Here is a 17,672-nt window from a genome sequence, read left to right as displayed (position 1 = left end):
GATTGGACACAATAAGCAGACTAAAAGCTTTTGGCGGCAACGAGACATTTTTGGAGCCACGGTTAAAAGCTTCATTAAACATTTAGAGTGGCTGAGTGCAGCGTCAGCTAACACACACGTCAACGCTGACAACCGCCATGGAGCCCTGCTTGCTTGATCCCGGTGGGACCCTCACTAGTGATCCTCTAAGACCCTTGCTAGTAATCCTATGAGACTCTCAAAGTGATCCTCTGAGACCCTTGTTATTGATTTTCTCAGGACCCTTGTTAGTGATCTTCTGAGACCCTTGCTTGTGATCCTCAGAGAGCTTCACTAGTGATCCTCTGACTGAAACCCTCACTAGTGATCTTCTGAGACCCTCACTAGTGATCCTCAGAGAGCTTCACTAGTGATCCTCTGACTGAAACCCTCACTAGTGATCTTCTGAGACCCTCACTAGTGATCCTCTGACTGAAACCCTCACTAGTGATCTTCTGAGACTCTCACTAGTGATCCTCTGAGAGCTTCACTAGTGATTTTCTGACTGCGACCCTCACTAATAATCTTCTAAGACCCCCGCTAGTGATCCTCTCAAACCCTCGATCTTCTGAGACCCTTGTTAGTGATCCTCTGACACCCCCGTTGGGGATCCTCTGAGACACTCACAGTTATCCTCTGTCACCGTCGCTAGTGATCCTCTAAGACCTTTGCTAGTGATCCTCTGAGACTCTCAAAGTGATCCTATGAGACCCTTGTTATTGATTTTCTCAGGACCCTTGTTAGTGATCTTCTGAGACCCACACTAGTGACCTTCTGAGACCCTCACTAGTGATCCTCTGAGAGCTTCACTAGTGATCTTCTGAGACCCCCACGAGTGATCCTCTGAGAGCTTCACTAGTGATCCTCTAAATGCGACCCTCACTAATAATCCTTTAAAACCCCCGCTAGTGATCCTCGGAGACCCTCGATCTTCTGAGACCCTTGGTTCTCTGAGACCCTTGTTAGTGATCCTCTGACACTCACAGTAATCCTCTGTCGCCGTCGCTAGTGATTCTCTGAGAACCTTGCTGGTGATCCTCTGTAGACGAGCTTCAAGACGTTGACAAGTAGAAGTCAGAGGTCACAATCATTTGACACTACATGAGTGAAATATGACATCTTTGAAGGACTTCAATATAAACTTGCCATTTGTCTTTTACTGCGTCTCAAATGGAATACTAGCATCAGTATACTTCGGTAAGTACAGTATATACAAAGTACACCTACTCAGTGGCCTAGTGGTTAGAGTGTCCGCCCTGAGATCGGTAGGTCGTGAGTTCAAACCCTGGCCGAGTCATACCAAAGACTATAATAAATGGGACCCATTACCTTCCTGCTTGGCACTCAGCATCAAGGGTTGGAATTGGGGATTAAATCACCAAAAATTATTCCCGGGCGCCACCACCGCTGCTGCTCACTGCTCACCTCCCATGGAGTGATCAAGGGTGATGGGTCAAATGCAGAGAATAATTTCGCCACACTTTGTGTGTGTGTGACAATCATTGGTACTTTAACTTTATATACATGTGTACATGTGTGCAGGCTCCTCAACTCTACGTTTCAATTTAAGTTGGTTCTTGTAGCTAAATAGGGTTCTTATATACACAGAACACATGAAAGGGATAAAATAAAATAATTAAAACAATATTACAAGAATTACCGTATTTTTCGGACTATAAGGCGCACTTAAAATCCTTTAATTTTCTCAAAACTCGACAGTGCGCCCTTATATCCCTGGGCGCCTAATGTACGGATTGATTTTGGTTGTGCCTACCGACCCCGAAGCTATTTTATTTGGTACATGGTGAAATGATAAGTGTGGCCAGTAGTAGGCAGTCACACATAAGAGATACGTGTAGACTGCAATATGATGGCAGTCACATAAGAGATACGTGTAGACTGCAATATGACTCAAGTAAACAACACAAACATTTGATATGTTCCATTGAAAATATAGAACATTACACAAGGCGCTCAAAAATCTATCAAAATGTTTTGGTACGACTTTGGTAAGCTATGAAGCCGCACCGCTTGATGGATTGCACTGTGCTTCAACATACAAGTATTATTATGGTGTGTGTATATAAGGTAAGACATATTATCTGGCGCTTTGTTTCGCAATATTATGCAAAAGGAACTTTTCTTACCTTCTGGTACCTGCTGATCTGTATTTGGGATCTGCATAAGTCCTGAAAATTTGCGTGCTATCCGACTTTGTAGTCCGTAGTAGTGGTGGTAGTATTGGTAGTGGTATTAGTGGTAGTGGATAAGCGTCTTCTTTTTCTCTATCTTCTTGTTATGGGGCATTCATCCTCCGCTGTTGCCATTTCTAATATAAAGTAGTGAAAAGTTCTTACTTATATCTGTCAGTAAACTCGCCATGAAAGTGCTAAAACATTATTTACATTATTCACCCAAGAAACTTTAGTTATTAGAGAGTTCTAGTCGGACAGTTTTTCCGGCGTTTTTATTGCACTAGTGAGCCACGGATGAGGAGATGCTGCTCCGTTATTGATTTAAGTAAAGCCTGAATGTCATTAAAACAGTTAGCTCCATCTTTTGACGCTTCTTCCACTCCCGTCCCTGCATGCTACACCGCTACAACAAACATGATGGAGAAAAGACGCTGTCGAAGGTGAGCCATGTAAATAAGACCGCCCACAAAACGGCGCATCCGGAAGCCACTGTCAGAAAGCGACTTGAAGATGATCTGTAAAAGTTAAGTTAAGTTAAGTTAAAGTCCCAATGATTGTCACACACACACTGGGTGTGGTGAAATTTGTCCTCCCTGTTCACCCCCTGGGAGGTGAGGGGAGCAGTGAGCAGCAGCGGTGCCGCGCCCGGGAATAATTTTTGGTGATTTAACCCCCAATTCCAACCCTTGATGCTAAGTGCCAAGCAGGGAGGTAATGGGTCCCATTTTTATAGTTTTTGGTATGACTCGGCCGAGGTTTGAACTCACAACCTACCGATCTCAGGGCGGACACTCTAACCACTAGGCCACTGAGTAGGTGGTAAAACCTCTGTGAAACATAATCTATGCAACATTTTGACCAAAGAACCACCATTACATGTTATGTAGACCACAAGGAAGTGTTTTCAATTTAGAAAAAATTAAAAAAAATACCCCTTTAATGCGCCTTATAATTCGGTGCACCTTTTGTATGAAAATAGACCTGACTAGACCCGCTCATCGGCAGTGCACCTTATAATCCGGTGCACCCTATGGTCCGGAAAACATGGTAAATGAAACAGTAATAAAAAAAAGATACCATAAAGTTCTGTGTACAACACGCACCATTTTTTTGCGTTTGGAAATATCAAAAGTGGGGGGGGGGTGCGCCTTATGTACAGACACAATAGACTAGTGGCAAAACTTCCGACATACATGCCAATGCACACCTGATTTTATACTCTCAAACAGAGGCAATGCACACATGAGCTAACAAATACTTCATAAATGGGGAGATACCGATGCGTCTCACCTTTCACTTCAAAACTTCAGTCGCATGATTTCTAGGGAGTCACATGATTTGCAAAGATCGTTAGGGAAAGTGATGGGAAGTCCCTCTTTACCGAGTTGTCATAGTCAACACGTCTAACTTCTGTTTAAGATGCCTCGCCAGTCTTTCTCATTAGCATTCAAGTTCAAGGTCCTCCATGATGCCGAATTGGAGGGAAACCGGGCAGCGGGAAGAAGATATGACATCACCGAGTCGAACGTACCCTGATGGAGGGCAGAGAAGCAGCAGCTTTGCAAGCACCCAAGCAGCAGAAGGCACGTCAGGGGAGAACAGCCAAGTGACCTGAGATGCAGGAACAGCTCGTCGCATGGGTCACTGAGAAGCGTCAAGAGAGTTTGCGCCATCTCCACGACTGCTCTCCGACAGAAGGCCAGGGTCATCGCCAACGCCATCGGCATCGAAGACTTTAAGGGCAGACAGCACTGGGCCTACCGTTTCATGGGTAGGCACGGTCTCTCCGTCCGTCGACGCACCGACATCTCCCAACGCGTTCCAGACGTAGAGCAGAAGGTCACGAAATTTCAAATATATATAATCAAGATGCGTCACCAGCTGGACTACCCTCTTTCGCTGATAGGGAATGCCGATCAGACTCCCTTGACATTTGACGTTCCTTGCAACGTCACGGTTGCGGGCAAGGGGACTAAGTCGATTAGCATCACAACGACTGGGCACAAGAAAGATTGATGTACGGTAATGCTCTCGTGCACCGCTGACGGAGGAAAGCTGCCGCCCTAGGTCGTCTTCAAGAGAAAAACTTTACCGAAGGTCAAGTTCCCAACTGGCATTATCGTCAGGGCGCAACAGAAGGGGTGGATTGGACGAGGGTCTCGTCGATGACTGGCTTTGATGTGTATGGGATTGACGTGTCGCCAGGCTCAAAAGATGGTGCAGTCTCCTGGTGCTAGATGCGTTCTGGTGCTACAAGATCGACGGAGTGAAGGCGGTGATGCATCAGATGAACGTCAGTGTGACGTCACTTCTCCAACCCCATGATGTTTGTGTCAACCACCCGTTTAAGGTCGGGCTACATCGCTGCTGGACTGACTGGATGACGACCGAGAAGCACATGTTCACCAAGATGGCCAGACAACAGAAAGCTAACGATCTGCTCGTGGATCCTGGAGGCATGGGAGGAGATCAACCCCGAGCTGGTGCGCAAGTCCTTTGAGAAGTGCTGCATCTCCAACGAGCTGGATGGTACAGAGGATGATGACCTGTGGGAAGACGGCGAGGTAGAAGAGCCAGCAGAAGAAGAAGACAACTTGATGTACCCTGACTCAGACTCCGAGTTGAGAGTAGTCTTCGAGGGGGGGAGTGAGGAGGAAGATTTCCTGGGTTTTTAATCCATACACTGGTTCCAAACATCCCTTTTCAGGGCAAACACATTTACCAAGAAAGAATAAATGTATTACATGTATCACACAAATTTACATGATTTTATTTATTTTATTTTTTTACAAGTTGCAAAGTTAAGTGTGCGCCTTATACACAGAACTTTACGGTATTTATCCATGTGGCTTACTGTATTGACCTAGCAGTTACCGTATGTGTAGTTTTAAAGAGTTTCGGGATTTATCGACTGCTGTGAACGTGACCTGACCGTGTATTAGCGTGAGTGTGTGTGTGTGAGTGTGTGTGTGTGCATGCGTGTGTTCTTGTATTTCTACCCTTCTTGAGATATCAACAAGAAAAAGTACCTTCCATATGGATATAGGACCGGTGAACAGATTAGGACAGAAATCATGTTCCCAATACGGAAAACCATCGCATCTAATAGAGAATGTCTCATTTGCACCCTGGATGGTGAAATCTATCAAAATTAGGGTGGTCCCAAAAAGGAGGGATTTTTCAAATTGACTGTGTGTCGGTTTTAAAAGTGCTCCCCCTCAACATATGAAATAACAAGTGTGTGCATGAATTTGAAGTGCTCCCCTTTGGCCAAAATGTAAATAATGAAGATTAAAAACTAAACACCAATTACAAACAAACAAACAAAGAAAAAATCAACTGAAATTTGACCTTTTTTATATTTGCATAGTTTGTATATATTATTAATGTTGCAAATACAAATCTTTATATATCTAGAAAGGGTGGTCCTAATAAATTATGAAACTTATGAAAAGCATTTTTCGGAGGTCTCAAGAAGGAAACAAATACAAGAACGTGTGTGTTTGTGTGTGTGTGTGCGTGTGTGTGTGTTCGTGTGTGTGCGTGAGCGAGGAACATGCAGAGAGTAACGTTAAGTTTTCTGATGATGAACGGTAGCCTTGTTTGTTTTTGCAACGAAAAAGATTGTTGATCGACCTGCTCGTCATCCTCATAACATCCCTGTAAATGCATTTGAGATAAGTGCAGCCAATATTGAACACGCAGGGCCGAATCTATTAAAGGTTTGCGTGTATCAAAAAGTGCAAACCTGATAGCGCACACAAAGCTGATCTACTAAGCTCAGAGCTGGTTTTTGCTACGGGCAATGTGAGCGACCGCCGACGCCGCAATCTATGTGGGGGCGCACACACACAAAAAAATCCAATCAAATTTAAAAAAAAATGTTAAACTCGCTAGTTTTCTAGAATAGATTAGTGGCCCTTTTTATATAGAGAAGGCAGCATTGCATTGCTCCAAGGTATGGGCGAAATTTTGCCGTCCTGTCTTTCTAAAACAGAGGCGCAATATTCCTCCTTTTCCAAAAATGCGCCTCTGTTGCAGGTCATTAACACCTCCGCCCAGTTCACCCATGGGCCGGCACATTTCTGCTTCAGTTTTATATAGAACTCCATCCATCCATCCATCCTTTTTCTACTGCTTGTCCCTCTCGAGGTCGCGGGGGGTGCTGGAGCCTATCCTAGCTGCACTGGGGCGGAAGGCGGAGTACGCCCTGGACAAGTATATAATAAATATGCAAGTCCTAGTAAATATAGCGACATTTAAAAATTAGATGATTATGATTTTGCAGCGCCAACACAGATAGACAGACAACATTCACGCTCACATTCAAACACTAGGGCCAATTTAGTGTTGCCAATCAACCTATCCCCAGGTGCATGACTTTGGAGGTGGGAGGAAGCCGGAGTACCCGGAGAGAACCCACGCAGTCACGGGGAGAACATGCAAACTCCACACAGAAAGACCCTGAGCCTGGGGATTGAACCCAGGATCTTCTTATTGTGAGGCCCACGCACTAACCCCTGCTTCACCGTGCTGCCATCGGTAGAACTCAAAATCGGAAAATCGACAGACCAAAACAAATCCCTTCTGAATAAAAACGATAGGACGGGAAAATGGGCGGCTTGGTGCGTTGTATAGGAACGGCTACCAACACCTCAACTTGCTACTGAGAGTATGACAGGTTGTTTGTGTCAGAAGAGGCAAGGGGGAGGAGGTAAGAAGAAAGGCAAAATTATATTATCAATATAGCCACAATGGTTTGATTTCAAATTTCCGGTACCAAAAACACAAAAACCGGTACCAATAGGTAAGAAAAAACATTGCAGTGCACCATCGCAGTTAGTGATCTGAGTTGATCAGGCCCATAGTGTATTCTTCCACCCTCTGGTACACAACTGTCATGAACCCGCATGGCTGCAGTAGTTGTGACCCCAAGATGCAGGAACCAGGAGATCGAAGTGCAGGTAAGAGTCTTTTAATACTCATAAATAAAGAGAAACAGTCATGCATGCGGAGGTCCAAAACATAGTAACAATCCTCGAGCACCGAGGAACAGGCGAGGCAGGCTTAAATAGCAGCCTGATTGGCAACTGCAACCAGGTGTGCCGGGGTGCCAATCAGGGACAGGTGAGGGAAACGAGCGCTCAGAGGAGACACGCAGAAAATGGAAATCAAATATGAGCACTGACAGGAAATAAACACAACACAAGGAAACACAAAGAGAAGTGAAGTGACAGATCGTCACAACAACTTTGCTATTTATTTGGTATTTATCTGCGTCTTGTCTTCTTCTTAATGGTGAACTGCAACCCCTCGAGGGTGGTAAGTGCACACTCAGCATTCCGAGTGTTTTAAGTATAGACATCATGGTACTGACAGTTCACTGCATTTTGACATACTTCTCACTGTGAAACGGCTTAAACACTTCAAAGACCAAGGTTTCTCATTGTCATCAGTTTTTCTTGCCCTGGTGTGGGATCTTGTGGCTTGTGCAGCCCTTTGAGACACTCGTGATTTAGGGCTATATAAGTAAACTTTGATTGATTGATTGATTGAATCCTGTCCACTTGCAGCAATAACGTCGCTATATGTTACAGCTAAATAAACTAATGAATTAGCTAAACCAGCTGAGGCAGTGTTTTTCGTTTTTACAGCCAAGTAAAAAATTGAACGAGTAGAATTGACGCACACTTGAGATGATTTACATTGCCAGCCAGCAGGTTGTTCTGAGGAAATTTTGACTGCAAAGTTGTTTTTCTGCGCGGAACTGCACTGCACACTTTTTTTTCTTGCACGTTAGGGACATGACGCTGACGCCCGATGTCACCATCACTTGCTGCATTTTTCCACATTTTTGCACACTTTATCTCCTCGCTGCAGCAGCCCCAAAGGTAAGCCCAGTTTGACCTTGAAAAAGGAAGCTGCGGCAGGCTCGGCTAATCGCTCTCGCTTTGAGCGTGTGCACATGTGTGCGTATGTGTGATATAGGGCTATTGACTTCATAATGGCCTCTGCTTCACAAAAAACCCCTAAGCGCGACTGTTCACATACACACACACACACACGCACACACACATTAGAACGCAGTCAAACAAGCTAATGTGTTATTTACGGACAGGTCTATTCTTTGAGGAGCTGCTAAAAAGACTAAACGGCTCCTGCACAAAGGCAGTCATCAATAGGAGCACAATGTCGTCTGTTTGGATATTTCCTTTTGGGGTGGGGGGGTAGGAGGCAGGGGAGCTCAATACCAGCCTATTGTTTCCACAGCGAGACGATCAGAGCATTGTGGCTTTGAAGGCGCTCAATACAGCAGGCCGCAGACTAAGGTTGGGGGGCTCAGGAGGGACCCTGGGGGTTCTTAAGAGACGGAGTGGGATCGATGAAGGCTATTCTGAGCCTGACGGGATGAGGAGAACGAGACAGAGTCGGGAATCTTAAACGTTACGGCATCATCGGTTGTATGCTAAACAACTGCTTGACACACAGACTCACGTGTGCATATGTGCATGCACAGTGCGGCCGGTGGAGGGAGGGGTCACCGTATGTCTCAAGGACAAGCAATATGCGGTACACATCATAGTAATAGTCCATATACACTGTAAAAAAAAAAAATCCTATTTTTATGGTTAATTTACTCTAAATTTCTACTGTAATTTTTCTTTTTTTTTAAAAATAGTTTATAAAACTGCAGAATTGAAGACATTATCTGTAAATAAACAATCCACCTGTTATTTTAAGTAATATGCCAATGACAAACTATGTATATTTCAATTTTTTCTACAGAAACATACCAAATTAATTATACATACAGTAGCATTTTCTGTTTTCTTAAAATACTTTCAAATTCATGTAATATTACGATATTTTTCCGTAAAATGTTTCATGAAAATGTCTGTAATTATAATGTTTTTGATCATTATTTGGTTTACAATGTTTTACTTTAGTTTTATAGTTTTCGTTTGGCAGCTGTAGCTGCCAGTAGATGACCATTTTTTTTAGGGCTGGGAATCTTTGGGTGTCCCACGATTCGATTCAGAATCGATTCTTGGGGGTCGAGATTCGATTCAAAATCGATTTTTTTTCAATTGAACACGATTCTCGATTCAAAAACGATTTTTTTTTTTTTTTTACCCCCTTGTTATGATGGTTATATATATATATATATATATATATATATATATATATATATATATATATATATATATATATATATATATATATATATATATATATATATATATATATATATATATATATATATATATATATACGTTAGGTCAGGAAAAAACACAGAGACTATTACATCCCTACAACCCTGTTTCATCCCTACAACCCTGTTTCGCAGGGAAACCTGCGAAACAGGTTTGTAAAAATCCCCTGAAGAGCAGGGAAACCTGCGAAACAGGCATGTAGGGATGAAATAGACTCTGTGTTTTTTCCTGACCTAACGTATATTCCGCTCTACCTCAGGATTGAGCACTGTACAACGGACAAACCATAGAAACCTTGACTATTTAAATATATATAAAAAAAAATATGTATATATATATATATATATATATATATATATATATATATATATATATATATATATATATATATACTCACAATATGAATAACCACTATTTAAATTAAATTTTGAGTATATATATATATATATATATATATATATATATATATATATATATATATATATATATATATATATATATATATATATATATATATATACTCACAATTTAATTTAAATAGTGGTTATTCATATGATGATTGTATTTTTTATTTGATTTTTGAATTGTGCTTTATAAATAAACGTGCCTTGCCTGGCGAGGAAGCCAGTGCTTGTGTGCTTTTGGTCAAATGTAAAAACAATGTTTTAACGCTCTAATGAATGAATAAATAAATGAATGAATGAATGAATGAATGAATCGATACATGATTGAAAGAATGTGGCTGCCAATATGGACGATTATATGTCCAAGGTCAAATACTTCTCCAAACTGGACTTTCAGACAAAAAGGAGGTGATCATACAAAGTATGTTTCCATGGAGGATAGTACATGTACTTCACACATAAACACAGAAAAAGTTAAGAAAAACTCCAACTGTTTTTCTCTTTAATTAGGTATTAATGAATATTTGATAACATCTTTAGGAAAGTAAAAAACCCAGAGCCAGTGAAGTTGACACGTTGTGTAAATCGTAAATAAAAAGAGATGACAATGATTTTGCAAATTATTTTCAATTTATATTAATATTGAATACATTACATATTGTTATGAACATGTCCTTTACTATATTATATATATACTTTCAGTGTGAACATAAAATTTTGATGGCATTTTTAAGTTGTTTTAGAGGGCTTTGAAGGCTACAACGGTTACTCCCATTAGCCGCATGGTTCCTTTTTAACATCTTAGAAATTCTAAAAAAAAAAAAAAAAAGACACGTGTTTTTGTCTCTCATAATGATCTTGAATGATAGGCAAAATTCCAAAAAAAGTGCAGTTCCCTTTTAATGGTAAAAAAAAAAAGATTTTGGAAATGTGCTAACTCATACCTGACACTGACATTAAGGGGAAGTCATATCCTGGCATGGTCACATGACTTCACTCCTAAATGTTTCCTATTAGTCATTCAGGAACTTAATGAGTCTGAGTCAGAGTTGCACAAAGAATACATTTTAACATTTCTAAAAGCTTCTTCTTATTGTTGATTTCAACATTGCTTGTGCAGTTAATAAAGCTTTCACCATGCTGGGAAAAAATGATCAGTCTGTTTTTATATGATTTCCATTGGGAAAGACAGTTTTCATGATGTATCTGATGGCTGTGCGAGTGCTCATTAAAAACGTTAAACTTACGTCCACTTCCTGAGCCGGGACCTTTGACCCTCTCATCATGCGTCAGACAGAAGTGTGAATTCTTATCTGACCTTTGACCTATGCAATCATCATGTCAGCACTTTTTTTTCAGCAGTAGGCGTGAAATGAAAAGATGGATTCTACCTGACTGAATCATTGCAGGTTAAAAATAAATGCATGATTCATAAAAGAGGTGGAAATCGTCACCAGTGGGAGGCGCTAAAACTAGTTTAGGACTGAGTGTGTGAGTGTGTGTGCATAGGCGCCGATCTACATTTCTGCCAGTGGGTGCTCGGTGTGTGTGTATTAGTGTTGTCCCGATACCAATATTTTGGTACCGGTACCAAAAGTATTTCGGTACTTTTCGGTACTTTTCTAAATAAAGGGGACCACAAAAAATGTCATTATTGGCTTTATTTTAACAAAAAATCTTAGGGTGCATTAAAAATATGTTTCTTATTGCAAGTTTGTCCTTAAATAAAATAGTGAACATACAAGACAACTTGTCTTTTAGTAGTAAGTAAACAAACAATGTCTCCTAATTTATCTGCTGACATATGCAGTAAAATATTGTGTCATTTATCATTCTATTATTTTGTCAAGTGGTAAAAAATTAATTGTTAATATACTTGTTCATTTACTGTTAATATCTGCTTACTTTCTCTTTTAACATGTTCTGTTAAAATGTAATAATCACTTATTCTTCTGTTGTTTGATACTTTACATTAGTTTTGGATGATACCACAAATGTGGGTATCAATCCGATACCAAGTAGTTACAGGATCATACATTGGTCATATTCAAAGTTATCATGTGTCCAGGGACATATTTCCAGAGTTTATAAACATAATATAAATGTACAAAAAACGAAATAAGATTTTGTGATGTTAAAAAAATATCGATGTAATCATAGTAGTATCGACTAGATACGCTATTGTACGTGGTATCATTACAGTGGATGTTAGGTGTAGATCAGGGGTGTCCAAAGTGCGGCCCGGGGGCCATTTGCGGCCCGCAGCTCGGTTTTTATCGGCCCGTGACACATTGTATAGACAAACTAAACAGGTCCCAAATTACAACAAAAAACTATGAAAAATTAAACGGGCCCAAATCCCTCAAAAATGGGACCTGAAAACCAAAATGGCCGACAATAAGGTCTTTGATGATTTCCGTGTGTCCTGTCATGACGAAAAAGTGTACAAATTTCTTGTGAGACATGATATGTTTTTGAGTGTACTAAAGCTCTTAAAAGCGTTTCAATTGACGGTATAGCGATATTAGTAAATACAAGCTTACTTTCGAGCACAGTTAACATAAATACAAATAAAATCATTATTAAAATAATCATTAATTATGTTATCTATAACACAAAGCTAAGCTGTCGAAGTTTTTTTTCAAATGTCAGCATATGCTCACCTACATTGTTTTGGTTGGAGTATTTTTCATATACAAAATGTATGAAAGTGGCCCTCGCATCCTTTAATTTTTCTCTAAGTGGCCCTCGCTGGAAAATGTTTGGACACCTCTGGTGTAGATCCACCAATGGCGTTTGTTTATATTGTAGCGTCCCGGAAGAGTTGGTGCTGCAGGGAATTCTGGGAGTTTGTTCTGTAGTGTTTATGTTGTGTTGCGGTGCAAATATTCTTCCAAATAGTGTTTGTCGTTGTTGTTTAGTGTGGTTTCACTATATGGCACATGTTTATGACAGTGTTGGCGTTGTTCATACGGACACCCTTGGTGTGACATATATGGCTGTTGAGTAAGTATGCCCTTCATTCACTTGCGTGCAGTGTGTTCAAAGTCAAGATAATTGTGTCATTAGTTTAATATTGGGCACAACGTTATCGTGGTTAGGCTTTGTTAATTATAGATCAGTGGTTCTTAACCTGGGTTCGATCGAACCCTGGGGGTTCGGTGAGTCGGGCTCAGGGGTTCGGCGGAGGTCAAAACACACCCGACTCATCGTGTAAATAAAAACTTCTCCCTATCGGCGTATTACGGATACGGCAACAGCTGACTGGTTTGCAGGTGTGTAATTTGTTGTGAGTTTATGCACTGTGTTGGTTTTGTTGTTTGAACAAGTTGATGTTCATGCACGGTTCATTTTGTGCACCAGTAAAAAAACATGGTAACACTTTAGTATGGGGAACATATTCACCATTAATTAGTTGCTTATTAACATGCAAATTAGTAACATATTGGCTCTTAACTAGTCATTATTAAGTACTTATTAATGCCTAATTCGGCATGACCTTATTATAGCCCTAACCCTCTAACCCGGGCCCTAACCCTCTAACCTTAACCCTAACCCGAACCCTAACCAAATAACTCTAAATTAAGTCTTTGTTACTTAGAATATGTTCCCCTAGTGTCCAAAAAACGCTAAATTAAGTCTTTAATACTTAGAATATGTTCCCCATACTAAAGTGTTACCAAAAACATATAATAACTTTGTCTTGAACTTGAAAAAAAGGGAGGGTACGGTGAATGCACATATGAAACTGGTGTTCGGTACCTCCAACAAGGTTAAGAACCACTGCATTAGTTTAATAATGGGCACAACGTTATCGTGGTTAGGCTTTGTTAATTATAGACTATATGATTTGTGATCTTTTTTATCAAGCAAAACGGACTAAACCCGCCACAAATTTAACAACAACAAGATGGATTTATCAAAATTTACTTTAAAGATTGGAAAGTTGCCATCAATCCCACGTGGGTGCTCGGCCCCGAAGCACCCACAGGATTTGTGCCTATGTGTGTGTGTGCGCGTGTTTTACAACGTGGACAGCTTCTGGTGCTGAAGGACTTTGAACAGAACCAGAACCAGCAGGAGATTAGAGAAGGATGATTGATAAAAAGATATACCTACTCAGTGGCCTAGTGGTTAGAGCAGTGGTTCTTAACCTTGTTGGAGGTACCGAACCCCACCAGTTTCATATGCGCATTCACCGAACCCTTCTTTAGTGAAAAATAAAATGTTTTTTTTCAAATTCAAGAAAAAGTTATGTTTTTTTTTTTACTGGTGCACAAAATGAACCGTGCATGAACATCACCTTGTTCAAACAACAAAACCAACACAGTGCATGAACACATAACAAATTACACACCTTACACACATTCACATGAATTGATTAACGTGGACCCCAACTTAAACAAGTTGAAAAACGTATTTGGGTGTTACCATTTAGTGATCAATTGTACGGAATATGTACTGTACTGTGTAAACTGTACTGTTTCATATAATGCATTCTCTTCCTTTGCAATCTGCTAGTAAAAGTTTCAATCAATCAATCAAAAAATCTGCAAATCAGATGAAAAATTACAGGGAACTTTGTTTGGGGGTATCCATATTACGCCGATAGGGAGAAGTTTTGATTGACACGATAAGTCGGATGTGTCTTTACCTACGTGGTGGAGGCTCTGCCGAACCCCTGAGGCAGACTCACCGAACCCCTAGGGTTCGATCGAACCCAGGTTAAGAACCACTGGGTTAGAGTGTCCGCCCTGAGAGTGGTTGGTTGTGAAGGACGAGTCATACCAAAGACTATAAAAATGGGACCCATCACCTCCCTGCTTGGCACTCAGCATCAAGGGTTGGAATTGGGGGTTAAATCACCAAAAATGAATACCGGGCGCGGCCACCGTTGCTGCCCACTGCTCCCCTCACCTCCCAAGGGGTGAACAAGGGGATGGGTCAAATGCAGAGGACACATTTCACCACACCTAGTGTGTGTGTGACAATCATTGGGACTAGGGATGTACGATAATGGCTTTTTGCCGATATCCGATATTACGATATTGACCACACCCTAAATTACAGATACCGATATCAACCGATACCGATATATACAGTTGTGGAATTAACACATTATTATGCCTAATTTGGACAACCAGGTATGGTGAAGATAAGCTCCTTTTTTTTTTAAAATAATAAAATAAGATAAATAAATAAAAATAATTTTCTTGAATAAAAAAGAAAGTAAAACAATATAAAAACTGTTACATAGAAACTAGTAATTAATGAAAATGAGTAAAATTAACTGTTAAAGGTTAGTACTATTAGAGGACCAGCAGCATGCACAATCATGTGTGCTTACGGACTGTATCCCTTGCAGACTGTATTGATATATATTGATATATAATGTAGGAACCAGAATATTAATAACAGAAAGAAACAACCCTTTTGTGTGAATGAGTGTAAATGGGGGAGGGAGGTTTTTTGGGTTGGTGCACTAATTGTAAGTGTATCTTGTGTTTTTTATGTTGATTTAATAAAAACAAATAAAATAAAAAAAAAAAACAATACCGATAATAAAAAAAAAAACGATACAGATAATTCCCGATATGACATTTTAAAGCATTTATTTGTAATTGGGACTTTAACTGAACTTTAACTTAACTATAGGGGGCAAGAGGAGGAGAAAAAGAGTGAATGAATGGAGGAAGCAGGTGTGCACTCACCTGGTTGGTGGAGAGCGGTGCATTGTGGGAGACCAGCAGGCGGACCAGCAGGTGGAGTCCCGAGGTGAAGAGTCCGGCCAGGATGGCCCAGGTGAGGGGGAGGGGCAGCATGCTGTAGGTGGCAAAGAGCGCGAAGAGGACGTAGCCCACCCCGTCCCCCAGCAGGCCGTAGCCCAGACCCGCCGCCAGGATCTGCGTGGCCATGGCCACCCAGGTGACCACGCCGCTGTACTGCAGGTATCCGTGCGAGGTGGTCTCCTTGCGGACCGCCACCAAGGCACAGATGACCACCTCGATGCCGGCGAAGAAGCCCAGCAGCGCGCCCTTCACCGGGTCCATGGGCGAGGAGGCCATGCTGAGGTGCAGCACCAGCAGGGTGATCTTGGTCACCACGTCCAGGATGTTCATCACCACCACGGACTTGCGCCTCTGGCCCAGGAAGTAGCGCTGGTACAGGCGCTCCAGGTCGCGGGACTTGAAGGCGTTCCGCAGCGTGGGCAGGATGACGCCGCGGTACGTGTAGCCCCAGTTGAGGAAGAAGTCCGAGTTGGTGGGCGCGCAGTCGATCTGCAGGAAGCCCAGGTCGCTGCTGGCCCGCTCGGGGAACACCTTGGTGCCGCCGTTGTTGTGGCGCTCCCCCAGCGACGTCCGGCCCGCCGACTGCTTCCGGGCGTCCTGCTGCGGCTCGTAGGGGTCCTCGGCGCCGCCTCCCCCGCCCTGCTCGTGGATGAAGCGCTGCTCGGTGATGTGGCGGACCGCGTTCTGCCACAGCAGCCGCTTGGGTCTGCCGGTGCCGTCGGTGCAGGTCCCCCCTCCTCCGTCTCCTCCGTCCCCTCCTTCTCCTCCTCCTCCTCCGCCGCCGCTGCTGCTGCTCGGCGTCCTGTTGATGGTGTACAGCTCCTCGCTGGCGCTCGAACAGCGGACCTCGGACAGCTCCATGCCGGGCTCCGGGAGGGCGGAGGGGGTCAGTTACCTCAGCGCCTTGGCGGGGGACACGTCCTGCTGCGCGCGTGGAACCCGGGGCCCGTGCTTCTTCTCGGTGGGGCTGCGGCGCGAGGCGGCGGAGGCGCGGGGGGAGGTCATCGTCGTCGTCGTCACGCGAGGGGGAATGCCGCCGAGGGGGAGCGCGCGCAAATCCACGCGCTGCACTGACGAGGGATGGGGAGGATGAAGCTGGAAGAAGAGGGAGGCGTGGATTATCGCCACGCGTGTCCGCGCGGAAGCTTCATCCGCGGGTGTCTCCAGAATGTTCCTTTACATTCCCGCGTCTTTCCGTCACAACTTGTGGAGATGCTCAATGTCACGCAGCCTCATGCAACACCTGATCGGGGAGGGAGGGGGCAGGGGGAGGACTCGACACGTCAACTCAAGCCTTCCTCCTCCTCCTCCTCCAAGTAGTGGACATCTCTGACGTCATCTCCTCCCCAGACAAAACCAAAAGTGCAGTCATGTCATTGCGACATGCCTCTCAAGGTGGCGCTGGTCAGCAGTGAGGTGCAACTACACGGGACTCCAGCAGGGGGCAGCACCTTTAACACGGCGGTTGACATATAGCGTGCCAGGATGCGCTCTGGACCGGGTGTTTAGGGCACGTCCGGAAGACCTGCAGGACACGTTGGGGAGACTATGACACCCAGCTGGCGCCCCCGAGAGAATCCGGACAAAGTGGCTGGCTACTTAGGCTGCTGCCCCCGCCACCCGATCTCGGAAAAGCGGAAGAAGATGGATGGATGACACTTGTCTTTGGTTTTCCTATTTTAGGAGGCCAAGTGTTGCCAAAATAGGAGACTTTAACCACAGAAGAGGATTTTTCAAGCTTTGGCTTCTCCTTGGCAACTCCCGCTAGACCAGGGGTCGGCACACCCGAAATGTTGAAAAAGCCATATTGGACCAAAAATACACACCAAAAAAAATCTGCCTGGAGCCGCAAAAAAATGTAAAGCCTTATAGAAATGTTATAATGAAGGCAACACATGATGTAAGTGTCTATATTAGCCTACTATCAAAATGACTTTAAAAGTCTTATATAAGTGTTGTAATAAAGGCAACACATGATGTAAGTGTCTATATTAGCCTACTATCAAAATTACTTTGAAAGTATTGTATAAGTGTTATAATGAAGACAACACA

General features: G+C 42.8%; 1 protein-coding gene across 2 annotated transcripts in view; it reads right to left on the bottom strand.

The window, feature by feature from the left end:
• Nucleotides 1-16,615, bottom strand: part of adcy8 (adenylate cyclase 8 (brain)) — a 136,040-nt gene extending 119,425 nt beyond the window's left edge. For both annotated transcript variants that reach the window (XM_062023046.1, XM_062023047.1), the window contains exon 1: nucleotides 15,543-16,615. In XM_062023046.1, the coding sequence (XP_061879030.1) occupies nucleotides 15,543-16,481 (939 nt within the window). In that variant the 5' untranslated portion in view covers nucleotides 16,482-16,615. The remainder of the gene's footprint in view (nucleotides 1-15,542) is intronic.
• Between the last annotated feature and the right edge of the window lie 1,057 nt (nucleotides 16,616-17,672).

This window comes from Entelurus aequoreus, linkage group LG16 (assembly GCF_033978785.1).
Source record: "Entelurus aequoreus isolate RoL-2023_Sb linkage group LG16, RoL_Eaeq_v1.1, whole genome shotgun sequence".
Taxonomy (NCBI): domain Eukaryota; kingdom Metazoa; phylum Chordata; class Actinopteri; order Syngnathiformes; family Syngnathidae; genus Entelurus; species Entelurus aequoreus.
The sequence above is the reverse complement of the archived record's forward strand: the minus strand, read 5'-3'. Positions and strand labels throughout refer to the sequence as shown.